The 27,157-nt window shown below is 38.5% G+C and overlaps 1 protein-coding gene across 1 annotated transcript in view; it reads right to left on the bottom strand.

The window, feature by feature from the left end:
• Positions 1-3,932: 3,932 nt before the first annotated feature.
• The window catches only part of CSF1R (colony stimulating factor 1 receptor), a 43,052-nt gene continuing 19,827 nt past the window's right edge, over positions 3,933-27,157 (bottom strand). Inside the window, exons 5-22 of the mRNA XM_063292210.1 lie at positions 26,191-26,356; positions 24,295-24,475; positions 23,728-23,843; positions 22,825-22,936; positions 21,883-22,124; positions 21,360-21,365; positions 20,796-20,851; positions 19,642-19,768; positions 16,338-16,442; positions 15,423-15,533; positions 13,992-14,160; positions 13,375-13,457; positions 9,526-9,641; positions 8,010-8,132; positions 7,647-7,758; positions 6,870-6,969; positions 5,491-5,596; positions 3,933-4,609 (exon numbers count right to left, since the gene is read on the bottom strand). Of these exons, the coding sequence (XP_063148280.1) occupies positions 4,475-4,609; positions 5,491-5,596; positions 6,870-6,969; positions 7,647-7,758; positions 8,010-8,132; positions 9,526-9,641; positions 13,375-13,457; positions 13,992-14,160; positions 15,423-15,533; positions 16,338-16,442; positions 19,642-19,768; positions 20,796-20,851; positions 21,360-21,365; positions 21,883-22,124; positions 22,825-22,936; positions 23,728-23,843; positions 24,295-24,475; positions 26,191-26,356 (2,166 nt within the window). The 3' untranslated portion in view covers positions 3,933-4,474. The remainder of the gene's footprint in view (positions 4,610-5,490; positions 5,597-6,869; positions 6,970-7,646; positions 7,759-8,009; positions 8,133-9,525; positions 9,642-13,374; positions 13,458-13,991; positions 14,161-15,422; positions 15,534-16,337; positions 16,443-19,641; positions 19,769-20,795; positions 20,852-21,359; positions 21,366-21,882; positions 22,125-22,824; positions 22,937-23,727; positions 23,844-24,294; positions 24,476-26,190; positions 26,357-27,157) is intronic.

The raw sequence follows: 27,157 nt of genomic DNA, 5'->3' as shown, positions 1-27,157 counted from the left end.
GTTTTGTTTTATTGTGTTTATCTAAAATAGCATTATTAATTTAAAGAGGTCTCTAAGCTAAAGAAATCATTTTCTGAATTTCAGCTATTGATAATTCCACTCTTATAGTATTGAACTATTTTTCTTCTCACTGCTCGGTCAAGACAGAGGGCAATATCAGTGCTTCAACATTCAGGACAGAATAATGCTTTATTTGTTTGATTACTTATTTAAAGGATCTGGGCTAACAGGTAAACAAATAACAATACAAAAAAAAAACCCTCTCATACCGCCAAGCACCATAACAGTCCCATAGCAAAACTACAAATGCCAGGCGCTCTCCCCCCTCCCCGCCACCGCCCAGAGCCTGGGGGAAAAGCCAGGCCTTACCAGCCATAGTAAGTGGTACTCAGGTTATACAAGAGTTCACAGAATTGGACAGTTAGGTTGCTGGGCTTTGTTTCTTAATGAACTTAATTACTTAATGAACTTAATTACTGCTGAAGTTAATATAACTTTACCAGTAGGAATTTGTAAAAAATCAGCCTCATAAAGTCATATTTTTTACATAGAGAAAAACGAATAAATTGAGAGTTTTAAAAAAAGGCTGCAAGTTACTTGATCAAATTGATTTATTTTTCATGGCAGTTGAATTACAAATAAGTTCACATTTATTTGTTACATTAAGATGCTTAAAACAGCAGTTAATTTTTTTAACAATGACCTGGCAACAATTGAGCACTAGTAATCTGTGTTAGCTGGATTTTTGTAGAAAAAAACATGTTGCCTATCCTTAAGTTGACCAATGGATTTTGTAATTTGATTGCATAAGTCAGTTGTGGTTAAGCATCATGAATATTCTCTTTCATTTGCATGAGCTTCCGAGGTGGCTGCTTAGCAAAGCTAGTAATCTTTTACATAAAACCTGTGTAAAAACGAGTGATTATAAAACAGTGGGTAAATCATTACTATTCTCTGGAGCTTTGCCTCTAGTGTGAGTTTAAAGCAATCACTGTGGAAAACAAATAGGCCTGTGCTAACCGTCTGAAAGAGGTGCTTTGCAGTGCAGGAGAATCTCTTTTTAAATAGATAAAGAATGCAGAAACAGCTACATGAACCTTGTAACAATTTTGCTGCTTTAACAATTCCAAAAAGTGGTGCTTCATTATGTGCTCCTGTGCATTGCAACCCCCCTTTTTCAAATGCTTTGCCCAGCCCTACCAAATAGTAGTGCAGTTAAAAGACAGTAAAACATCTATCTTGGCACCTTGTGCATATGAGCTGCCTTGTGTACAATTACCACAGTGTTTCAGTTACACCATGAGTAATGCATGCTACAAAACAAGTACGTGTTAAATGTCACACACAGATTGCCCATTTGTCCTCTAGTAGGACATACTTAAAATCATTTATTTTCTATAAAAATAGCTTGGAAAAAATACCTAACATCAGTAGTCTTATGTTGCTTACTCTCTTTTGAGTTTACAAAATACTGAATAACTCTGCTTTTTCTCAGTAATGCAAGGGCAGATCAAATATTAGAAAAAAACAGTTTAATAAGTCACAGAGCAAGAAGGAATGATAGAGTGATAAAATCCTACAGAATAATAAAAGACCTCTAGATATACAGTATATATATATATATAATATGCTGAAAAGCCTGATTGAAACAATGCTAGAATTTTGCCACGCAAGCTGCTTCTGCTACCATTGAGCTCTTTAAAAACAAGTGCTAGCATGTTAAATGGTATTCAGAAATGGACTGGCAGTTTGTTAGCTCTTTGAACTGGTGAGAAGGTCCTTATGACCACTTCCAATTCATAACTTAGCAACTCTGTTGGGTAACTGGGGTTTCAGTTAAGACTTCAAAGGCTGCCTCCTGACTTCACAATAACCTAATGTGAAGATAGAGTATAGGTGCATCCCCTTAACTCAAGAGTGGGGAACCTGGGGGTTTCCAGAGTTCACTGAGCTACAACTTCCAGCACCCCTACTCTACTGCACTCACATTACTCTAGTTCAGTAGCATCTGAAGGATCAGGGTTTCCTTATGCCCAGTGGTGGAAATACTGAGTGGCATCAGTGCCAGTTGGGACTCCAGTGGAAGTCCTGGAGTTCATGTAGATATTCTTTAGAAGTGGATCACACCCCAAATGAGTATAGGTTGAATATCTCCCTATCAGATAAGCCATCCATTGAAAGACTACCTTCTCTCTGCAGTTTCCATTTTATCAATTAATTATTCTAGAGCTTAATGCATATATACAATACTAGCTTAATTTCAGAATTTTCCAGATTTTTTATTCTGGTATTATTTAGAGATTGCTTAGATTATCTGAGCTGCATCAATACTTTCAATCTCATTTTTTGATTTAATTTTTAAATCTCAGTGCCCCCTACTGTTGCAGACATAGTTGTATCTATTAGCAGCTTCTGCTACTCTTTCTTGTTTTCATTCTCATTGTTACTTTCTCCCTGCTTGCCAGCAGAGGGCCAATGATATTTACTGGTCTTCCTGCACATCATCGCTATTATTTAGGCTAGGCAAGAGAAGAGTGAAGAATCGGGTAGTAATGCTGTAGTGGGAAACAGTAGACCCTATACTGAATAATAAGTCCTTGCCTTGGGCTGAACAATATAAACTCATGTCACTGGCACTGCACATGACTCATTCAATAAAGCAAGTAGTAATACCTAGTGGGTTTTTGCATATCAGGTATGGGTAATCCCAAAAAGTAGATTAGATTAGAGAGATTAACAACAGTAATTCTACTTCTTCATCCAATTCTTGGTATTCTGTTTCTAGCCTGTACAACAGGGTTGGAAACAACTACTGCTTTTTAACTAAGAAGGACTGCTAACTCACAAGAAAAGTCAACTCTTGTAGGGGTTGGAAACTAATCATGGACAAAGCCACAGCCAAAACAGAGTTGTTATCTTCTATCTCCCTCCATTTTCTTTCACCTTGTAATTTTTTGAAATAAAGTTTGAAGTCAAGGATGAAAGGAGGTAACTACAGCCTAGATGAAGTTGGAGATGGTAGGCAGGTGATACCTTCTTTTGTCTTTGTAACATTATTCAAAACAAAATGTTCTTAGCAGGCACAGGGATAAAGTCTTCATTTCTGAAGGAGAAGATGTTACATCAACTTCTGTTTAAGGTAACATAGCTATCCTGCATGTTTTGAGATTTCATCCCCACCCCCAACCAAACTAATTCAGATGGTTTTTATCTTCAGGGTCAAAAAGGTCTGACCCAAAGTAATTTGCACTTATTCTTTAATCCCATCTAATACATAAATTTTGAAAATCAGTAACATTTAAAGGCGACAATCGTAATACATTCATTTGGGAATAAGTTTGATTCCATTTGATAGTCCTTAATTTGGAATAGACATATGTAAGATTGTATTATAAAGTATTCATTAGTAACACGTGAACACATATCTAAACCTTAGCTAACAGACCGGTTTTTACTACTGGAAATCGCAGTATTTTTTTTTATTAATTGGGGGTGGGGTTATGCCAGTCCAATACTGAGGGACAGTGAGTGGCTTATATTCCCTTCTTTCAGTAAGAATATTCAAATAGCAAAACAATGCCAAGCAATTCGTATGTTCTGACATGGTAATGCCAAATGAGAGAAAGGTAGAGTTGCTACTTCTTGAAGATTTTCTTTCTAATTTGAGGAGAATTAGACTTAATTTTTTCCTTACAGGTCCAGCTTTTTTCCTCTCTAAGATGGGTGAACAACTCTTGGCCCATCCCAGCACCCATGCCAAAACACAGCAGCAAGAAAGTAGGATTTGGGCTAATTTTCCAGGTTTGGAGGTTGTTGCTTTCATGAGACTTCCCATGACCATCCTCATCCTTAACAATCCCTCCTACTGTCAAAGGCCACACCTCTTCCAGTGATGTCTCCTTTGACTTGGTTATCTGCTGTGGCTCTTCAGAAGGTTAGGACATAGCCTGCCCACCTTTGCCATAAGAAGTGACTGTGGAATGGCAGGTCACAATGGGAATGCCTCTATTTCTTTCTCTTCCTGTTCTTGCCCTGCAAAATTCCCCATCTCGTTCAAAATGTTGGTAGTCTGATTCTTTTCCCTTTCACATACTATATTTTATGAGTTTGATAGTGTGTAGAAGAAAGGTGTACAGAGAAAAGAAAAGTCCATCTGCCTTTGTAAGCCTTGTTACCTGCAACTGGTGCTTAGCATGGCTCCCATTTTGCAGATTTGATACGATGATTCTCTAACTTCCTATATACCCTACCTTAAGCTAACAACAGTGATGAAGCCCTCCTGCCAAGAGTTAGAATCAGGTAGAATGGAGCACTTGGAAATCTGCTCTCAGTGCAGGGCATAACCCCAGTCTGTGACTTACATATGAATGTTTTGTTTTCTGATGCAAAAGCCTCAAGAAGGGATGTGGTTGCATGAAGTCCAAGTCCAATCTCAGTTGGTATTTAATCATCAAGAAGGCCCAGCACACACCCCCTAACAAAATTGGTAATTGTTGCTGTTAAGAAGAGGTTGTTCCACTTCTCCTGACTCACAGGATTCATCAAAGTAGCTGGCAGGCTCACATCCACTGTCCTCCTCTTCTCTGGGACAGGGCAAGTTTGTATAATCCTTCATGAGGAGGAGGAGGAGGAGGGAGAGAAATACAAACATACTTCAGAATCTGAAATCTGTTATCTTGAAAAATGTAAATTAAATTAAAATTAATTAAAATTTACTCTGGCCCTGAGGACAACGTTGCATTATTTACTGTATATCTACACAGAGTACCCAAGCTGTTCCTTATGTCCCTTTGTCTCCTTTGCATTTTGCCACGCAAATAAGTGACTGTGTATATGGAGAGCAAGGTTTAAAGGGGAGAATGCAGTGTAAGTTTTTGTTTTGTTTTCAGTTAATTGCTTCCCCCATGTCCTGCATACAGAAAGCTTCCTGCCTCATCACAGTGAAAAGCTGCTGTGAGTTTTTTGGCTAGAGGATGGGAGTTTCCTTCCAAAGTGCCATCCACCTGACATCCCGGGGGGCCAAAGGTGCAAAACATGCAGCTCACCAGCACCTTTCGAGAACGGGTAGGGTAAACATATTTGGTCCTTTTTTCTTCTCTGGGAAGCAAAAGAAGTGCTTGAAGGCTTGCTGAGATGAAGACCATTTCTTAAGAACCCTGGGAACCCCCTTCCCCAGATGGGGATCCTGGCAGCATGCATTTTGGGAATGCAGCTCCTGCCATGGCATGCAAAGCCTTGAGGTTCTGCACCCCTTGAATCAAGCTCAGCTGCTTGCCCAGGTATGCTCTCAAATATACCTTGTGGGTTACAGTCCTGAGCCTTGAATGAGGCCAAATAATAATTTAATGCAGGGAAATGAAAAACGATCTGTCTCCAAGGATGTGTTTGTGGGGGCAATTTCCCATAAATGCTTTTATGACAAAACCAAAATTTGAGACAGAGCAGTCTTAGAGCTTCTTGTTTTTGAATTGTTTATAATAAACCATTCACCTGTTCCTTAATGGCATCCAGCTGTTTTTGAATTAAGGTGCAGATTTGACTGAAGGTAGGCCGCTGAGTGGGCTCCAATTCCCAGCATGCCGTCATTATACTGTACCTGTATTGGAGACAGGGGTGGTGGGCAGGGAAGAAAAATCCGAGTGTGATACTGTTAGAAGCAACTTGCATGGCGATATGTCATGGCTTAAAATCTGCATCTTTGATCTCAAACACTTGGGCACCATTGTGCCATCTCACTCCTCTTTTGGCATGGTTCAGGCTCCATGACCAATCTGGTTTTTTAAAAAAATGTTTTAATTGAATGAATGGGAAATTAGCAAGCTGCAAAGTAAAGCACCAGACTTCTGTGTATTGTCTGTAGCCCAGAGAAATTCCTACAAATAAAGATAAGGAGGGGCTAGAGACTAGTGCTTAGCGTAGAAGTGTGTCCACATGCCCAGAAACCCTCCCCAGATAGTATAAGAGTACATTCTGGGAGGTTGGGGGTCACATTCTCATAAATTTGCCTTCTGTTACGTGGGTTGTCACTGGCCCAAGCCCATCATATCAGCCCAAATATGCTTTCCAGAAATGCTTTCTAACCTCAAAGGATTGGGATCCCTCTCATACAATGTTCTATAGTCTTGATTAAAAAAAAAACTTCTGCATACTCTGAAATACCACAGCACTTGTATAATGTCTGATAATAAAGAACCCTTCCTCTGCATATACTCCTGATTGCATCTGGTTTTAAAAATGAAACAAAATATAGACACACACTAACAGAAAATTAGTTACCTCCATTGTCACATCAATAGCTACCAAGTATTATTGATACAAGCAATTAATTATGAGAGTAATTATATTTGCTCACACATGGAGTGGCTTACTGGTAGGTATTGTAAAGCTGCTATTCCAGATTGACTTCCTGGCATATGCCCCATTAAACTCAATGGACTGAACCTCTGCGTAGTTGTGTACCATTGTGCTGTCAAGGACAAGATGGCTGTGGATCTTTTTTGCAGCATTAACATCAACCTTTCTGAACTGAGGGCTGCTAAGGAAAGGGGGAATCTCACATAATCAGCCCTGGTGGATCATTTTCAGATTTGCTCAAACATGTTATGTATGAAATGAATGCAATTCAATTGTACACAAATTATTTCCATGTGACTAGAATAATCTGTAAACAGCATCCCAATATGTGCTGGGCTGATCGACAGCAGCTGGGCTGACTGACAACAGCAGATGTTACAAGCACTCTGGGCTGTATCTTGAAGGATATCAAGATTCCCTCAGTTCTTTTAAAATGAATGAATGAATGAATGAATGAATGAATGAATGAATGAATGAATGGTTTAAGCACCTGGAGCTGTGGTTCTTTTACTTACATATCATCTGGAGCAAAATCTGGCCTCCCCATATGATATCCTTGTTTTACAAGGCTATAAAACTTGCTGTTCACTTTCATGCCAGGATAGGGACTTCTTCCTATACACATAAGAAAACAGGTGATACTTGAATAGAGGAAGGACCCTGTTATTCTGGTATGCTTTCAGATAGAACTAGTTAAAATTTCTTAAAAGTCAGCTTCACCATTCTTCACAGGATGTTTGAGAGCAAAATAGGAAACAGAGGTATCTAAGACAACGGACAACACCTTTTCAGCCTAGGGGCTACATTTCTTCATCCCATCCTGCTTGGGGTTTGCAGGGGTCATGGTTAGTGTATGGAGCTGCAAGTTTCTGATTATTTTTAAGAGTAAAAATATCTAATTTTGGGGATGGGTTTAAGGGATGAAATTTTGCCCATTAAAACCCATCAACAATGGGAAATACCTTCCTGATTTTAGGTGATCGAAATTTTTGAAGGAGTACTATAAAAGCCTTTCATTCCTGAAAACTTTTCTCAACTCCTCAAAATTAAGTGTCCCCTGCCACTTGTCTGCAGCAAGCCAAGACTGCATTAAAATGATGACACACACAGTGATGTCACGGTGCAAAACTGCTCTTGCATATTGGCATCCCTATGTACAATGCAAGCAATGCAAGTACATATGCAAGTCATATTTTTGCATCATGATATGGATGCACAGGGTTAGGGTTTGCATTTTTGACAAAGGCTTTTCATGTAGAAAGAGACAGGCAAAAAAACAGATCTTCACTTACCTAGGGAGAATATCTCCCAGAGAAGGATGCCATAAGACCACACATCGCTCTGTATTGTGTAGACACATTCAAAGATGCTCTCTGGTGCCATCCATTTCACTGGCAGGCGAGCCTGGAATGATATGATCTGAACTCAGAGAAGACAAAGCCCTTATGCTTAGCATTCTCCACCTGGACTCTTTAATGGCTAAATATTAGAGCACATCCTTTGCATGCAGATGATCCCTGAGATTTCCAGGTACATCTGGGAAGGATGCTTAGATAGCTGCTATCAGTCAGTACAGACATTTCAGAGCTAGGTAAAACTAGAGCTTGACACAGCTTGATGGGATGTAAATTCATAGATGCATTCCAATTACTTACATTGCCTTTGACAACATAGTTAGTATCATTCATAATGTCTCTGGCCAGGCCGAAGTCACAGATCTTGGCCACTAGTCCATCAGCCACTAGCACATTCCGTGCTGCCAAATCTCGATGGATGCACTGGATTCAGGAAAGAAAGAAAGGAAAGTCAAAAGTCTTCAGCATGGTACCTACAAATGCTTTTACATGGTCTGGGCCACTGGAATTAATATCTAGAATAGTGGGGGGTCCTTTACTATGGCCTTGAATGCCACCTTCAAGCTATAGTAATCCTGATTACTTGATTAGGAAAAACAGATGGGAAAAAGCGGCATTTGGGATGCCTTGTACAGAAAATCAACTCACTGGTTGTGCTGATATATCCACAAAACATTTAACCATCTGTGAATGTTTGCACTGAATTTGGCTAAAACTGTCTATTTCATGGAGATCAGCCAGATGACTGGTTATTTATTTATACAGAAGTTTTCTGTTGCTTTCTGTTGTGAGTTTGATTTTTTTATGCTGCTGCTCTTAATTATACTATTTGTATATGTGGATGATGTCTATAAATGATTAATTATTATAATTAATTATTATAATTAAACTAATTTTGAACTAATTATTTTAAAGTTATTTTTCTGAACTGTCTCCAGATGACTTTTCTCTCTTGAAATGGAGGAATTAAACGATCAAAATAATACAGATAGACTTTGTGATTCTTTCCTTTCTTGTAAGTGTTGCTTTGCAGTTTGAACTCCCTCAGTGGATTCATTATTTAAAGATTGACAGATCTATTAGGGTGCCACATAGGCAGTGCCCCATTCAGCTGCACAACACTTGTACAAATAGGTAGGGAGAGAACTGAGTCTGTGTCTCAGCCACTAGACTCCATGTTGAATATAATTTTTTTGGACAACTTCTGCTGTAATGAAGAACCAAAGAGAGTGCTCTCATCAATATGATTTATAAGATGGGGGTCAGAAAGCCTGAACTGTCACTTTCAGTTTCTAGTGCTGGAAAGGGTGGGGGTTGCTAAAGTTTATGTCAGATTGCCCCCTACTTCCTACAGAGTTAGATTCTAAACATACACATATTATTCAAATAGCTGACCAGAGTTTGTACTATAGATGGGCAACCAAATCAATCAATCAATCAGAATGGTTCTTCTATTTGTGCTGGTTAGAAAAGAGAGACGTACAAGTGGTAAAATATTTTTACATTATCCTTAACAGGATTGAATACTCACTCACCGCCCACCCCCAATTTTTATCAAAAGCCAGAGTTGTGCCTTAAAGATATTAGCGTAATCCAAAAGGATGTTTCCAAGTAGTGTACTCTCTAAGAACAAATTTTTAGAATATATCTGTATCATTTCAAGAATCACAGCACTACTTTACATACTGTATAGGGTTGCATATTCTGTGCAACAACAGCAGTAAAATTCCTTCCTGGTAGAAAGTTAATACAGGAACTCAAACTTGGGCCTGAACTCCTTTTAGGATGATATACATTCTCAGGAGAATGTCCTCACATTTTTTGAAGCCAGGAAAGTCATTCCCTGGGCCACTTGGTTGGAGAACTGCAGCAAGTCAATGAGGTCAAGAGAATGTAGGTCTTCTGTTCCCTCAGCTGAAACCGAACTTCTTCCTGGATTGGGGGAAAATTCATGGAGATCAACACAGGTATGCTTTTGCAGGGTAGGGAAACTATAGCTGTAAAGAGGGCCATGAATGACTCTTAGCAATAAGACATTAAAATAATAAGGGTCAAAAGGTATAATTCTCAAGAGAGGTGAAGTCTTCTGAATCTGAAATTACCCATGATAACAAAGGTTCCTACCTAGAGACTAGATATAAGTAATTCCCAAGAAACTAATGGAGTTAATTTTCAGTAGGCACTTGCAAGAATGAACTGGAAATTATTGAGCAGAAGGAGATTTAGTGGTTCTGTTCTCTTTGCTCATCCATAATTGGCCTACCTATATAGGTTTTGCTTAGGTATGGACTTCACATATGAAGGACTGCTTTGTATTTGGAAAGGATTTTTGAGCAGAAAATGTATATACCCAAACAGCTTTAATGGTGAAGTTCTTGCTTATAAATGATGATTAAAAAGAATATAAATAAGTGAGCTGCAAGTGATTCAGAGGCAATTCATGAACAATGGTTTGCATGCAAGATGACTTCCAGCTGAAAATGGTAAGGTTATGCATGCTTCAAAAAGAATTTGGAAAAAGTGCTTTTGATTTTGTGTGAACTGTCTTCATTAAAGCAGCTTGTCATTTTTCATTTTTTTCTGCATGAGCCTGAAAAAAAAGTTGCAGCTCCTTTAAGAAAACCCCTCATTAAAGTTAATACAGCATATAAAGTAGCCATATTTTTTTCAGGCACCTGGGCAGACTCCCTGAAACATGCTACCTATAAGAAACTTAATGAACCAAACAAATGAATGGTGTGGTCTACAAATATTACAAATAAAATAAAAATAAAAGGGAAGATATAAAATATCCCACACATGCCCCCCCCCCCGATTTGGCTCTTCTGATAGGGGTATGAGAGCTATGAATCTGACACACAGACTCTGCGCACATTGAAATCTGTGTCATGTCTGTAATTGAGAATTCCTCAATTCTCAGTTACAATATAGCTGTACAAATAACATTACAACCCAGAGCAAGTTTTATCTATGGTAATATAACACCAATATCTACTGCATTATTCTGTGTCCATGTTCACTGCTGGGAATATTTAAGGACAGCAGTTATAGATAGTAGTTATGTATTAAATGTCCGATCCATCCCAGAGATGAAATGTTCCATTTTGCTGGACCACACTGAGCTGGCTGGCCTGAAAAGTTTCCAGAAGTAAATCATTCAGAATGGGAGGCTGTTTTTAGTGTTCCAGACAGAGAACAGCCAAATTGGCATGGTCTGGGAGACAAATGTAATGCTCTGGAGTTCTCCAGATGGGATATATTTATCCAGTGCTCACTATTCCAGTAATAAAGGTCTTTGGCCAAAGACCACAATGAATGGGCCACCAGCAGGACCACAATCTTCTACTGTGAGGGAACACCGCTTATAGGGCAAAAAACAAAACAAAACAGGAAGATGCACAGAACTGTAGCATTTATGGTTTAGATAGATGCTATTTAACAAAATATTTGCAGGATGGATCAATGAGGGAGAATGAGCAAGTTAAACCTAGTTCAATTGATAACGATTAAACAATAGAAAAGATTGGAAAATAATATATGAAAGGAAAGGAAGAAATAGGAAGGAAAAAAGGAATGGAAAGTTGGATAGGCAAACTGAAGGATCTTCTTTAAAAAAATCCCTCGCAAGAAAGACTATCACCACACAGAAACGGAACCGTTCAGAAACAGTGTCTGGGTAACAATGAGGTGGTGAGTGCCAAAATGCGGGTTTTAATGAGCAGGTAGTAAATGGAGTCGGATATTTGACGCACATAACACCACTGCAACATGAGCTGCATTGGTTGCTGGTGTGCTTCCGGGTGCAATTCAAGGTGCTGGTTGTCACCTTTAAAGTCCTTCACGGCTTAGGACTGTGTTACCTAAGGGACTGTCTTCTCCCAGTTGTTTCTGCCCGTCCAATTCGATCTAGTAGGTTGGGAATGCTGTGGTTCCTGTCAGCCAAGGAATGTCGGTTGGGGGGAACTAGAAGGTGTGCCTTTTCAGCCGTAGTGCCTGCCCTCTGGAATATTCTCCCTACAGAGATTAGGATGTCCCTGACCCTGTTGGCCTTCCATAAGGCTGTGAAGACCTGGTTATGTGCCCGGGTCTGGGCCCCGAACATGTGAATGGTCCCATTTCTTGGTTATATTAACATCTATGCACTGCTTACTTGGTGACCATGTATATTTAGTCTGTAATTTAACTGTTTTAATTGAAATCGTTTTAATTTTTTATAGTTTTTATTGTTGTAAGCCACTTTGAGTCACTTGCTGAGAAGGGCAGCTATAGAAATCGAATAAATACATAAATAACAGCAAATAAACACATTTCTGGCTTTCCAACTCCCGATGTCATGAGTAAGGATGGCGAGCAGGGGGCTCCCTTCCAGACTGTTAAGCGCATGCATAGCACTGAGGAATTGGTGAGCCATTCCAAGAGGCACAGATTGGGACCGCCTTAACCTGCGGGGTTTATATGGCTGGGTTTTTCCCACGCTTGTTCAGTTTGTTAGGATTACTGTTATGTACTAGCAATAAACATTAGAGAACAGTTCCTTGTCTCAGAGTGTTTCCTGGGAGTCAGGACATCCACAGTCTTGACACCAATCCAAAAAGTGGCAACTGGGGACATAATTGTCTATCCCTGCATGCAAGTCACCTTTCTCTGAAGGCAGGAAGACACTGCTGTTTCCAGCCTGCGAAGCTCCCACTTGACTCCCCTTAGGTTCTGAGGACGATTTTGAATCAGGGACAGGGCACATTAGAGAAGTCCATCCTATCTCAAGTGATCCAGCTGCTCAGTGAGTTGGGACTTTGGTTCAAATCAGAGCAGAGCCCTACTACATCACAGCTTGCACAGAGGGTGGTGGTAAGTGCATATTACTAAATTTGTAATAAAATTAGTGTTTAACTTAATCACTTAAGCTTTATTTCCAGATTTTAAAAGTATATTTTGCTGAATTTCATATATTAAAAATATGGAGTTTTAACTTTTGTCAAGCCCGTAACATATCTTGTTGTTCTATAAAGAGCTATTTGGTACTCAGAATATTTTTGAGTGCAGCTAACAAGTCATGAGATTTTTAAGATCTAGACTAGGAAGTTTTGCCCTCAGGTGCAAAATTCTCTGGTGACTGAGACAAGGATGCTATCAAGCTGTTCAATCCAGTAGAGTCACATTTTTCTGAATTACATCTAATCTTTTGTTGTTCCATGCTGAATAAAACAAAACATACAATTTTTAGAATTGGAAGGAGACAAGCTGGCAGGAAGTTTGACAGAAGTAGCTAGAAGACCCTGGAGAGATCAGAGGGTAGGCAGGAGGAAAGATTGGTGGCAGCAACAGGAAGGTGCTGGGGAGATTGGGAGACAGTCGGACCATTGGCAGCAGTAGTGGGAAGACATTGGTAGGATGGGGTGGGGGGGTACATCTGAACTTCTTGCTGGCTAATTTAGATGATACCCTGGCACAGAAACAAGCTTTCATCCAGTTTAGCCTACCTTACATAACCGTTATGAAGATAAGAAGGCCAGGTTGCAATGAGTTCTCTGCAGAGAAAACTATATAATAATAAACAAACAGCAATCTAGCTAAAATATTGGTAATGGTGCTAAATTTCTTGGATAGACATGTCCCTTTTCGGTGTGTCTTTCCATTTCTCTTGGCAATGATCCTTGAGTATTACCTTGTGCTGGCATAGGCACTGATGCTGTGACTGATTTCATTTCCAAATAACTGTCAACACCTTGGCTTCTGAATCCACTGTCGCTGAATGAAAGAGATCAGAAGAGGAAAAAACATTAATAGTTTCTATCTGCTTCAAGATCAGATCTGTCCTGCCAAATAGTCAATATGCTTTGGTTTGATTCTAGAAGGTGTACTGGGGAAGTGGGTAGAGCTGTTTCACACACATAGGCAAGGCAGGAGTTTCTCCCTTACTTCCCTGGAGTAAGTAAAGGAATTTTTTCCTTTACTTTCAGAACTGTATGTAGCCAACTTTAGGCTAGAATTTCTGTTTGTTTCTTGCCTTAAAATGTTGGGGAACTGTATAAATGATTTTTGTCAGTTATGGTTGGAATGATCTCCAGAGTCTGCAAAAAGGAATTTGGGCTTACATGTGGCCCTGGAACCTCCTCTCTTAAAATAGAAGTTGGAGTCTCTACTGGAGATTGCAATAGAATAATTGCATTTTTTTTTTACACACCTAACAAATATTCTGCCATTAAATGCCAGCTGTGTAAACAAACACAACACAATTTTACACCCCATATAAGTGGGGATAATTGATGACTAACTTATTACCTTCTTTGGACATACTTTTTTCCAAGGTAGATATTTTTGTAATCAGTTGCCATGCTATCAAGAGTAGATTCCAAGGTTAAATCCTGGATTATGAGATGCTCAGCCTTTTTTCTCAGGAAATTCAGCAAGTCCCCATATGGACAATACTCAGTAATTACAAGGATGGGGCCTAGGAAACAGAAAATAAACACCCCATCAGAAAGTATGTGTCCTAACAGTGAGAATCACACTGAGATGAGGAGTAGTTCTCTAGTGTTTATTACTGCTACATAAACAGAATCCTAACAAACTGAATAAGCGTGGGAAAAACCCAGACATATAAACCCCAAAAGCTAAGGCGGGCCTGATCTGTGTCTCTTTGAATGGCTGCTTAATTCCTCAGTACTATGCATGCATTTTCCACCCTGGATGGGAGCCCCTTCCTGCTCGCCATCATTACTCATGACAGTATGTTCTTTTTTCTGCTAAATAGCAGTAGTGATCAGTGAAGTCCTGTTCATAGACCCTGCCCATTGAAAGAACCATAGAGTTGGAAGTGACCTTTGGGTCATCTACTTCTACCCTCTACTTAGTACAGGATCCACAAGGAGCATCTATAACAGAGGACCATCTGCAAATTTGAGGAAACAAACAATCAGCAAATAGTACTTCCCCCTTTTACTTCATCTCCTGCACATCCTCAAATCACTTTTACTCATGCTGGCATTTTTGGTGGGGGTGGGATGGGGGTACATAAAACAGCATAGATTGAAACCTTTGGAGCATTTTAGAAAAGAAAGGGTTAAGTAGCACTACTTCCTGTTGTTTCTTCAGTCAGGCTAGTAACTTACTGAGGTTGTTCTGAGTTTTAAAAAAATCAGGTGGGAGAAATAAATCGTTAACATGAAATATGTACTTTGACACCTCTCTCCACCCCACCCCGCCAGGCTATGCAATCATGTCTTGCAGTTCTTGTTCAGCTGTACCATTTAAGATTAGAAGTAGCAAAGTGTTTGGAAACTGGGCCAGTGAATCTAGCTTCACACAGTTCTTTTGACTGAGTGGTTGGTTTTTAGGGGCTGAGTGATAGATAAAGAACTGGAAACAAGAGGAAAAGAAAATGGTCTTGAAAAGCACTGTGAGCAGAGATCATAAACTGAAGGTGGCGTTACTTTTCAGTCTGTTCTTATTCATTCAAGTCAGACTGCTCTGCAGGAGAATATAATAATAAAGTTTCTCTCAAGTTCAGCTCAACTTCTAGTATGCCAGATGTTTAAATTCCTGAATTAAACCATTGGTGGCCTTTATATTTGATATTTTCAGATAATTACAGTATTTGATCAAGCGGTGATTGTCATCTTCATTTGGAAACCTATGATTCAACAGGTTACTGAAAAGAAAGGGGACAATATTTCTGTGAACCAGAAAGGAAATGATGGGGTGAATAGTTACCTCCATGGGTACATGCTCCTAGAAGATTGACAATATTCTCATGGTGACCCAAGTGGCTCATGATCTTCAGCTCAGACATTAGAGCTTCTTGCTCATCTGTATGTGCTGTTGCTGAAACCCAACAGGAGAACCATTAATTTGAAGTCAAATATGGGTTCAGGATATAGGAAATAAACTTGATACCTGAAATGAAAGCACCAGGTAATGGGAAGGCACCAGGTTAGAATCATCCAGTGGAAGGGTTAGAATGGATCTAGTCCAAACCCTGGCTAGTGTAGGAGCCCACTTCTGCAATAGTAATGGTTAGGAAAGACCGGTCTTGGGCATCCGCATACATTGCAACAGGGATACATAATTCCCAAGTTCCCTTCTGTGGCCCTCTCTGAGTCACTGAAATAGGTAGGGCCAAATGATGGAAGAATAATGAAATTCCCACAGTGAAGGAATGGATTGTGAAAATGTCAGAACTTGTAGAAATGGCAAAACTGACCTGTTTGGTCAGAGAACAAACAACAAAAATGTTTTTGAAAGACTGGAAATCTTATATGGACTTTTTGCTGAAAGAAAAAAAATGAATGGATGATTTATGGATTTGAAGATTAAGAAAGATGTGGACTAAATGAGGGGGTGAGGAGATTTGCAAAATGTTTAAGGGGAAGAAGGCACAATAAGAATGTAATTATCTGTTGAAAAGAAGGTCAAAGTTACTTATGTATTTCTTAACTTCAGTTTCCTTTTTCTTTTTTCTTGCACTTTCCCTTTTCTTTTTCTTTTCTTTTGGTTTGTCTTTTATCATATGAAAACTCTTAGTAAATATAACTTTAAGAAATGAAATCTGCAGGGCCAAAGAGAAGAGAAAACAGATAGAAAAAAGAAAGCAGCCTTTCACAGTAGCCTTTCTGATCTGGGACTTACATTTCAGCATTTTCACCGCCACCTTCAAGACAGAATCTTCCTGTCCCAACCCCAAAGCCGTGGCTTCAACCACCTTCCCAAAAGCTCCAGCTCCAAGGACTTTTCCTGTGAAGCAAACACCGGGTCTTTTTAATTTTTGTGTTATTTTTTTAATGAAGCATTTTTAAGAACAGGAAAAAAAGAAAAAGAAAAAGACACACAAAGGAAAAAGGGAAAAAAGGAAAAAGGCAGGGAGAGGCACAAAGTAGATAAACAAGGAATTCGCAGGCACCATAGAATTAGTTTAAAGTTTTTAAATTGGTCATTCTTCTGCAGAAGGAACTATGCCCACTTTCTAATAGGAAGAATGTTTGCAGCAGTAACCATGTGCAGATTCAATTCAGTGTACTTTACCGGAATGTACCATTTAGTATTATTTAATAGACAAGTAGCAGGTTGGAAAGGAACTTCAAATTTTAAAATCATTTCATTCTATTACAAATCATTTACCAATATTGTTGAGCTTTACAACATTGTCACCAAATATGGAAAAACGATTCAGCCTGTTGAAATGTTTGTTCCATTTCCAAATTTTTTTCAGAATGAACTGTCCATTTTAGCAATCAGTACTGGAGTAATATAACAATGGTAAAACATCTTATGCCAGTTTTCTCTAAGTATACTATTCCATGTGAATTTAATATTTTTCTTCCATTGAAATTACCATTGTTGCACATCAATTACTGTGCCTAAATTCTGCATCCATTTGATTATTCCGTCTTTAACTTGTTCGGTTTCTGAGTTACATTTCACCCACAATTTCTAAATAAGGCCCAGCAAATGCTCAGCATTTTGCATTATAAGGTCTTCAAATTCAGTCAAATCTCTAACTATTCCCCCTATTTTGTACTATGTTTAAAGCTATCTTGCTTATTTGAAGATATTAAATCCAGTTGAGTGGTTCTGACTATTCCAAAGAAAGAATTTTAAAAGATTTTATCTTTGTCTTATTAATGATCAGATCTTTCAGACTACATGATTTGTTGTTTAAAAGAAATGAAAATAAATTCTCAACAATGAAGCAAAAGTTAATAAATCTGGACTGATAATTTTCTGTATTTATCCCAAACCTTTAATATACTGTTTGTCATTATATAATCTCTTGTAAGCTATTTATTTCTGATTCTATCAGTCCAAAGGTATTTGTGCAGTTCATGGGGACTTCTGGGTGAGGAATGGCGAACTAGCACGTCTCCAAACAGAGATGATGACCACAGCAAAGACTGAAGGATGGGCCAGTAGACCATTCCCATGGAACCTCTTCAGACAAGGAGAAAACAGATCATCACCCATTTTTGCTCCAACAGCAGCTCCTCACAAGGAGATCACAGGACAGCGGTTTCCCACAGGTTTGAGCACCAGGAGACAAAGGGAACCATAATGCTCTAAGCTGCAGCAGAACCTTTGAAACAACATTGATTTTGCTAACCTTACTTTCTAATCACTTTCAGAAATTATCTGTTTAACCACTTTAAGGATATTAGAGATCTTCAAACCAACAAATCTGAAAAGCCACTTGGTGAGTTTACCTTTGTTCTTGAACAAACAAACAAAACTATAAGTTTACGAACTTAAAGAATTAGAAATAAACGGCAAAAAACTAAGTAAGAATTTGATTTAAGAAAGTTATAAATGAATTAAGGTACCAGACAAACTTGGAATAATGGAATATTAAGACTTTTGCTATAGGATTTTGGAAGCAATTATACAAATAAACAGCAACTTCATGGGAACTAATTTGTTTAATCTATCCTAAGTCAAAACAGAAATTTGAGACTTTATAATTTCAGAAATTGAACATTAGGAGACTAAAGATTCCAGACAGAAAGGGAAGGGAAAAAAGTGAAAAGCCTGTCTCTTGTCATTGGTCAGCACTGGAACTTGCAAAATGACAGAAAATACTATGACATTTGAAATGTAATACTTCAGGAGATCTTTGAAGAATCAGGTAAAAAAATAGCAGCTTCAGTGTCAGCAATAATGGCTGCTTCTATGAATAGATTACATTCAAAATATATTAAAGAAGAAATCACTGATGTGAAAGAGAACATTTTGGAAGATTTACAAGATATAGAGATGAAACAAACCTTATTGATCCAATATTCTGATAATGAAACATACTGCACTTTCTATTCTGTTATCAGTTTTAAAGAGGCCTTTGGCTGAGCACTTGTAACTATATCATCAGCAGTGTATTATTTCTGTTCCTGAGTTTCTAATTTAATTCCAAAATTTTGTTTTCTTGACATACCTTCTTTGCCAGAAGCTCTAATGCAGTGAAAATAAGGAAGGAGAAAAGGGACAGCCTTCTCCTGTCTTCTTGCTTATATGAGTACATTTTTGTCAGAAATATTCATGTCCTATGATCTTGGCTTCTTGTTCTTTATAAATACTCTATATCCATGTAAAAAAAAGTTGGAGCCATAATTCATCTTCTTCAGACTTGTAAGCATGAAAGACCATTTCAAATTAACAAAAACACTCTCTGCATTCTTTTTAGGTAACAGCAGATTTGTCCATGTTGGTAGAAAAAGAATCATATCTCCAAGAATCAGAATGTCTCCTTCTGCACTTTCAAGAAGTGATTGAAAAAAAGCCCTTTATTTTGTTGTCATTTAGGGTGTAAATTGAAGTAATCGGGGTATTTGGAAACACAACAGAATAAAAAGGATTTTCATTCTGTGTGTGTGAGAGAGAGCGTATGCTTGAAAACGTATGAACTTGAAAACATTTTTTTTTAGCAGAGTCCCTTAAGCCAAATGTTGCCAAGGTGAGATTTTCAAGCGCCATTTCTGTGCCTTGGACAGTGTCCAGACCTATTATTTTCCCATTATGCCTAGCTCTAGTTATTTAATCCCAACAGTTTTAAAGAGACATTCTAGAGGTGTATATACTCTACAGTCTCAGGGTTTCTCAACTTGGGCCACTTTAAGATGTGTGAACTGCAACTTCCAGAATTCCCCAGCCAGCAAAGCCAGCAGAGCAAAGCAAAACTGGCTGGGGAATTCTGGGAGCTGAAGTCCACACACCTTAAAGTGGCCCAGACTGAGAAAACTTGGTCTATCTACACTTGGATTCAAGATTTAAATTTTATTTGGCATCATTTTTCTGTTTCTATAAAATCTCAACATTTTCATCATGAATAATGCTACAATCCTACTCAACAATTAGGTATTTTCGTACTGTGTATAATGTCAATATCTGATCTGCTAGTAGGGTCAAAGGAGCTTGTGTTTTGAGTAAAAAATCAAGAGTTGCTTCTCACCAAATTGCAGGTTGTTTCTAGGAAACTCCCATTTCTCATTGTAAGGAAGCTGGGTGGGGTCAATAAAGGTGTAATTGTTTCCTTCACAGGCCTCAATGATTTTCCAGTGGACCTGATATTTTGGTTTCTGAGAAGGGAAAACATTTTATTTAGGAATCACACATTGTTTCGCAGCATTTTGGCATAGTTTTATACAGCCCAATCCTATTATGGTATTCTAATAAAATGACAGATTGTTGCATTAGAATGTGAATAAAGGATTAATAGAGAATCTCCTTATTAAAAAAGGAGAAGCAGAAAGTTAAGAAATAGAGCAAGAACTGAGAAGGAATATATGTAAAGAAAAAAGGGGGAAACAGTAAAAAAAGATATACTTATATCAGAAAAAAAAGACATTGGCAAGTTTTGTGAAAACTAAGCTATCATTCTGTAAATAAGCACATAGTTCTGTATCTTTAAATAAAAGCAACATATATCCACAAAATCTGTTCAACAATATAATTGTTAATAAAGTAATATCACTTCATAGATTAAAATGAATAAAATTAAAATTGTTCCTGAAGAATTGGCCCTTACTCCCTGTTCCCTACACCTAAGATTCTACACTACAGGAAAAGAGCCAATAAGAGAGGAAATACCATCAGGAGACTCTCTCCCAAGTTTCATCATTTTGAGGTGGTAGCAGTGAGATTTTAAATTCCCAAGATAAATCTAAAAGAAATTAGGCCATTTCTAATGAAATAAAACCTGTTTTGCCACAGACATGCCATTCTGTACATTTTACTTCAATCATTACTGGTGCTGTACGAATGACTGTCTATATTGTAATATTAAAGGGGTGTGTGGTTTTTTTTAATTGAGTTTTACACAGGATATATCCCCCTCCCCTTTTTTTTTGGTGGGAGAAGTGACTTCTCCCTTTCTTCAGCCTATGGGCTTTCTAGGTGACATTATTTCTCTGAATTGCAGGAACACTCTGAGAGCATTGCACTGCAACTCCCATGATCTCCCAGCTTCCATGTTCATTGGGGATGATGGAGATTGTGGTTCAAAACATATCTGAATAACACCAGTCATTTGAGGTTCAGAGCTTCTTTGATTTCTGGGGCATTTTCTGATTATTTTCCTTTCCATACATAAATGTGAAACGTTACCTGTTTATATTTATAGAGTAAGAAAACGATACACAGAAGAAGAAAACCCACTGTTGCTGCAAAGCATGCAATAGATAGTATGGGGAATTGATCCTTATCTGGAAAAACAAGAAGCAGAAGGAAGAGAACATTTGCAAGTAGTTCAGGCATCCTTGAGAACAACAGGAACAGGTTCTGCAGTTCGTTTGTCAGCCTTGGGTACAGACATATAGTCACAACATGACAGTAGTGTACACCACAGTTTTTCTTCAGCAGTCTGAAATGTTGCTGAGTTCACACAGTAAACTTAGCTATGAGGTGGCTGGTTTGTTTTTGGCACAGCATGCTGTGCCAATCCAGGCTATTGTGATTTATTATTTGGCACGATGTATGAATCAACCTAACGGCGTTCCGTGAGTCATGCTGGCCACATGACCCGGAAGTGTCCTATGGACAACGCCGGCTCTAAAGGCTTAGAAACGGAGATGAGCACCGCCCCCTAGAGTCGGAGACGACTGGACTTTACGTCGAGGGAAACCTTTACCTTTACCTATGAATCAACCTACTACTTTAAAGTTGTTGTACCTGCCCCTCATGCTCTTTGTATCTTTATGAATTCAGTTAATTCCAGCTACTCTAATGAAGGTTTTCGCAGGTAGTTTGGACAATGATCCATAGATGGTTGGGAATGATGAGAAACAATTGGGGAAGGTGGAGTCACCATTTCCCCCTTTCCCCCCAAGTTTTGAAAAGATCAGTCTTTAAAAAAAAATGAAAAATTAGCCTAGAGAGTAGAAATTACAGACAGAAAATGTGCATTTGTTTTCTAAAAAAGTCCAATAGGTTTTGTTCATGTAAGTTACAAAAAATAATAGGAGTTGAAACGTGTAAGTTTCAAATGGAAATCCATTCATTTTGCATTCAGTTTTGGTTTCTTTTTTCCTTTTAAATGTTTTTTGCACATTTGAATTTTGGAATAATTCAACCCCTCCCCCCCAAATTATAGGCAATAAATGATTGCTTTACATGAATGGAAAAATGAAACTTTTTTAAAAAAAAAGGGTGGGGCAATCACATAATTAGAGCCACATTGATTAATTACTGAAACACCCCAGGAAAACTAATTTTTTAAAGAAATGAATGTTTAGATTTATCTTACCTTTATAAACAAGAGATAATGTGTTGGAACTGGAGTCATTTCCAGCACTATTAACTGCAAAACAGCAAAAGGTCACGCTGACCTTCTCCACCACCTTAAGGATACTCTTCAATGACACTCTTACAAAGGGAATTTCATTTGTGATCTCTGGGCTGGAGTCATTCAAAAGCAGGATCTCACCTTGATCACATCTGATAGACAAACAAAAAGGTCAGAGATATTAGTATGAGAGGTAGGTAGGAGTTCTATTTGTCTGAACTTTCAAGGATTGGTGTACCAGAAGTTTCTCTTGCCCTCCTCGAAATGCTGACAGCAATGGGGGAAATAGCTAATTCATGGAAGAGATACTTTCTAGCACATGGGTTGAGTGCTACCATTCCTGATCTCACTGTCATCGGCCTTCGTCCTTTTAGATCGTTTGAATTCACAGCGATCTTCACAATTCCAAAGCGGATTGAACACAACACTCCAAAAGAAACAACAACAAATGGATGAGGATCATCCACAAATAAGAGCAATCTGGAAATTAGTAGCAGTTGCTTATGGCAGTCAGCTATCATACCCTCATTTCTTCCCTATACCCTTTTTTCAATTTCATTGATTGCCTCAACCATAATATAATTTTAATTCAGTGTAAATCAACTACTCGAGAGATTACATATTGGGGAGTCGAGTTTTAAAAGAAAACAAAAGCAAAGCTAACAAATCAGCCCAATGGGTTTCCTTCCTTATAGCTATGAAAAGTAATGAGAACTGAGATGAATTAGTTCCATAATGAAAAACCAAGTAGTGTATGACAGCCGCAGTGCTACTACACCCCACATTGATTGATCTCCACAGACATACTTGAGTAGAAATCCATTGGCTTGTGCTGTGATTCTGTTAGCTCACCTGTTGCTGTGGTGGAGCACTTTGTACCACTGAATATGTGGAGCAGGATAGCCAGTCGCTTCACACAGAAGACTATCGGAACTGTTGGCCAGCACTGTAACTTTTGGCTTAGCTAAACAGCAAGTACAAAGGAGCCATTAAAGGTAGCAGACAGCAGCATATTTTCTTCATTTCAAACTTCGCTATAGGTAGCATCAAAATGGTAGCACACTGAAAAATGAAACTTGCAGTAAATCAAAGAGATTAACAGGCATCTCTTTGCAACTTAGCTGCCCATCACTTTTTCTATGAAGGGGCACAAAGTCAAATTATTTTTCATCTGAGTGAATTGATTCAATCCTGAGTAGGAAAGGTTATATCTGATAAGAATTCAGGATTAGTTCTAGCACCCTGTCAATGGTCATAAGATTGTAGTTTTTAGAAGAATTATAGCTAGTGTTTGCTTTGCCACAAAACAGAAGACAATTTCCTTTGACTCACCTACCCTGAGATCAGATATGGTTAAGGGCTACCTCAGATATGTTTGGCTTTAAGGATCATTGGATTTCCCTTAGAAAGATTTTAGTATGGCTTTTGAGTTTTCTAGTGTTCTAGGTTGGAAAATGTCAGCCTTGCGAGGTAGACCAGACAGAAAGCATGACCAGATGAGCTAATTCTACTTTATCGTTAAGTTACATTAACAGAATCTTACAAGTCTGAAAGTACATTTCTCCCCCTCCACCACATCCCCTTTATAGCCCAAGAAACTAGGGAGGGTCCCTTCTGAGCCTCTTGCCCCACCCACATTCCTGCTGCGGGCTAAGTTGCCTTTTATCTGACCATTCCCTTGGCTGCTTCCCTCCTCCCTGTTTCCCAAGGTCATTCCCACATACCATTAAAGAAAATGAGAAGTACAGGACATACTTTTCACAGAGATGCCAAAATGAATAGATGCATTGGCTGCCCCATTATCTGCAAAAAATATATATTCGCCACTGTCTTTTTCCTCCATCCAATTCAGCTTGAGTGTATTGTTGTGCCTGCCAAAAGAGAGAACAAATATACATGTAAAAAATGTTCAGAAGCAATTGTAATACAAGTTCTCCATAGTGACATAGTGTAAGCTTTATTGTGAGTTATGCTAGCTTTCCAAAATACATCGAGCAGAAATAGGAAAGCATCATTCAAATCATGTCTAAGATGCTTATTAAACAACCATCTCAGCTGTTATTATTCAATACAGGGCACACTTTATTGGGATTTGCAGCAGCTTCTTCCTGGCAGATCTAATTAGTTGAGCTAAAACTGGCTGGAGAAGACAGTTCTGAAAGTATCTGGGTGACAAGCCATGAGTTGCTGCAATTGTATAAGGCAACCTCATCTGACAGTCTTCCTCTCCCAGAAAACTAAGTTAGGACTGTACCCTAACCGGCAACAGAACTGTAATTTGAAAAAACCCTGAGGGAAGGGAATACACTGTATATTCCTTGCCTGTGATGGCCAAACCTCATGTGGCCACTGCTTGTGGAATTTCCTGATGAGTTCACATGTATCCATCTATACGTTGAAGGTCCAGGATAAGCGTCAATGAACACCTGAAGATTCAGCCTTTGATGCAAATTTGTCTCCTGAATTCTGTTCTGTATTGTGGACAAGCGCAGATACCCTTTCTCTGGAAAGCAAAGTATGAAGTTAATCCATAGAGAAGTGAAGGGAAAAATCTTTCTCCTTGAGAAAAGTAGGTGGGCTCTTAGTAGAGTTCTCCATTATCGAAGGTGTAATTATCATAATCACTGAGGATCCCAGCAGCAAAACAGCAGCATTCCAAAGCAAAACTGAAGTGCTTACAGTTATCATCCCCTTTCTTCAATTCAGTTCCTCAGTAATGATCAAAGAGCCGGTCTGGACTGCAGAGGTGAAGACCGGCTAGAATTTATTTGGTTTAACTTACAGGGAACCACAGAGGTGATTTTTAGGAACTTGGCATATAGTATGGAGGAACCAAAGAATTGAAGGTTTATTGAGACTGTCTAATGAGAGTCAATATTTGTAAGAGTCATGTATATTTTGAAGGGCAGACCAAACACCAAGTAATTCTTGCAATATTTACAAAGAGCAGTCATGATGCTACACGAAGCGCTATTGCGTGCCCATGATTCATTAACTGCCACAGCAAATGGTGTGCAGAATTGTAAAAATCCCACAGGCAGGACTTCATTCCATTTACTGTCCCCATCCTGGTGGCCTTGAAATGTATTGGACAATGCCTCCCACAATCCCAAGTGAATTATGGACCAATACAGCTGGAAGGCGCTCTGTTAGGGAAAGCTGATTTAAAGAGTTTTTATCTGATCTTTGACTCCCAAAATGGCTTACAGGGTGGCTTACAAAATCCAGTAGATAGACAATTCCTATTTATGGGCTTACAAAACAAACAAACAAACATGAACTGAAGAAAGGACTGGGACAGAGTCCGTACTTCATATTTCTGGGGTTGTTCAGTGGAAGTAACCAGCTCAAACATTCAGCTGTGGATCACCAAGGTCTTCTTTACAGATGGGAGCTTCTTACCTTTTGATTTCTGTTAGGTGTATCGGAAAAGTGTATAAGCTGGTTGTAAATGTGTTAGATTTAAGCACTGATATTGGATTTTGTGGGGAGCACAAGATTCAGTAGGGGGAAGGAGGCTGAATTACCCCAGAAGCCTTGCCATTCAAAATGCTGGAGAGGTATGAATGGAAATATGGGACCTGGGGAAAGGAGCTATCTTTATACTGTGTATTTTTTTAAAATTATATTTCAAATTTCGTCATTGCCCATGTCACTCAAAGAGCGATTCTATCTTGCCTTCTATGTCCTTAAAACATCAATTTCTGAGGCTACTAGAAATTTTATTCTTATCTTGATGTATTTTAAAAGAGAGGAGAAAGCAATGCTACATTTCATCTGAAAACATTGTAGCAGTTATATTAATTAATCAGAAGAAACTATGAGTTTTAAGTTAAGTTGTGATTTTATAGTTGTATATTGTTCTTGAAGCATAAACATACATTCTTATATAACACACACATATACTCTGGAAAATATTAAGAATTTCTGCCTTTATCATGTATTTTCCTTACTGAGAGACAAGGATACTAAATGATAGCCAACCTTTGGTAACCTTCCTTAACTTTTTTCTCATGCATGGTGTTTCATTTGTTTCTGATTGATTTAACTGATATTCCACATTTCTGCTCATATTAGCACTCTGGTCAGCTAACACAATGTAAAAACCCCATAGAAACCAAATGAAGACAACCCCACTAAATAACTGGGTTGGTATGTTGGATACACAGAACCCGTTTTGTTGGTGGGGGAGGACGTTCTCCCTGTGTTCTCACCTACCTAGCACCTGAAGAGTAGCTGAATAATTTCTGGATAATTCTGCAGAGTTTCCAAGACAAGTATATTTTCCACTGTCTTGTAACTGCACTGCTGGAATGAATAGGTTGTAGTCAGTGATGTATGACTGAGCTAATCCAGTATCCAAATCCACTGGAGTCAAGAGGGGCTGTAGTAAGAAAAGGCAGATATTATTTGGCTGATTTGGAGATATGAGCTCTTTGTCTTCATTGTCATCATCTCCAATTAAATCTTTTCCAAACTCCAGGGCTTATCCTTGAATAGGGCTTAGAAACCACTGGTCCTCCATTTATTATTATTATTATTATTTGTTAATCCCAGTTGTTCATATTATTTAGTGATTCATATATATTTAAGATTATGTCGCTTCCTAGATAACAGGCCATGAGGACAATGGTGTTCAGGTCTGTATTAGTTACCAGAAAATTGCTTTACAAGCCAATTAAAGTAGGTAGAAAGCAAAGACATAAGATTCAGCAGTATATCCATTTGATAAGTACTGTAAATATCCTTTGGCTGCTTCTGCCTCTCATTATTCTTTATTAGAAATGAATGAGGTTTGTGCTCACAAGGCAGTTTGAAGATTCAAGACAATTGGTATACTTTGTAATGAAGTTGCTAAAAAAACAACCTGGATAAAATGATGAGGATGTGAAAGCAAAACAAATTTGAGAACTGCAAGGTTAATGTACAACAGCATGCGGTTGGAGCAGCCTTCCTCAGTTTGATTCCCTCAGGACTACAGCTCCCATCACCCCAGCCAGCAAATGGCATCATGGTGTCTGCACCTAGCCATGATGATGCCAAAATGCTGGCACATGTTTCATGATGCAAGCTGTGCCCTTTTCTATTTGTGTCACAGTGTTGCACCCAAATATGTAAGGAGCAGAATTTTCATTGCAACATCACGACACACATTAAATCACTTGATGCTCACGAATGGCAGGCT

The sequence above is a fragment of the Candoia aspera genome, chromosome 2 (genome assembly GCF_035149785.1).
Source record: "Candoia aspera isolate rCanAsp1 chromosome 2, rCanAsp1.hap2, whole genome shotgun sequence".
NCBI lineage: Eukaryota > Metazoa > Chordata > Lepidosauria > Squamata > Boidae > Candoia > Candoia aspera.
Note: the sequence above shows the minus strand (reverse complement) of the source record. Positions and strands in the feature narration are given on the sequence as shown.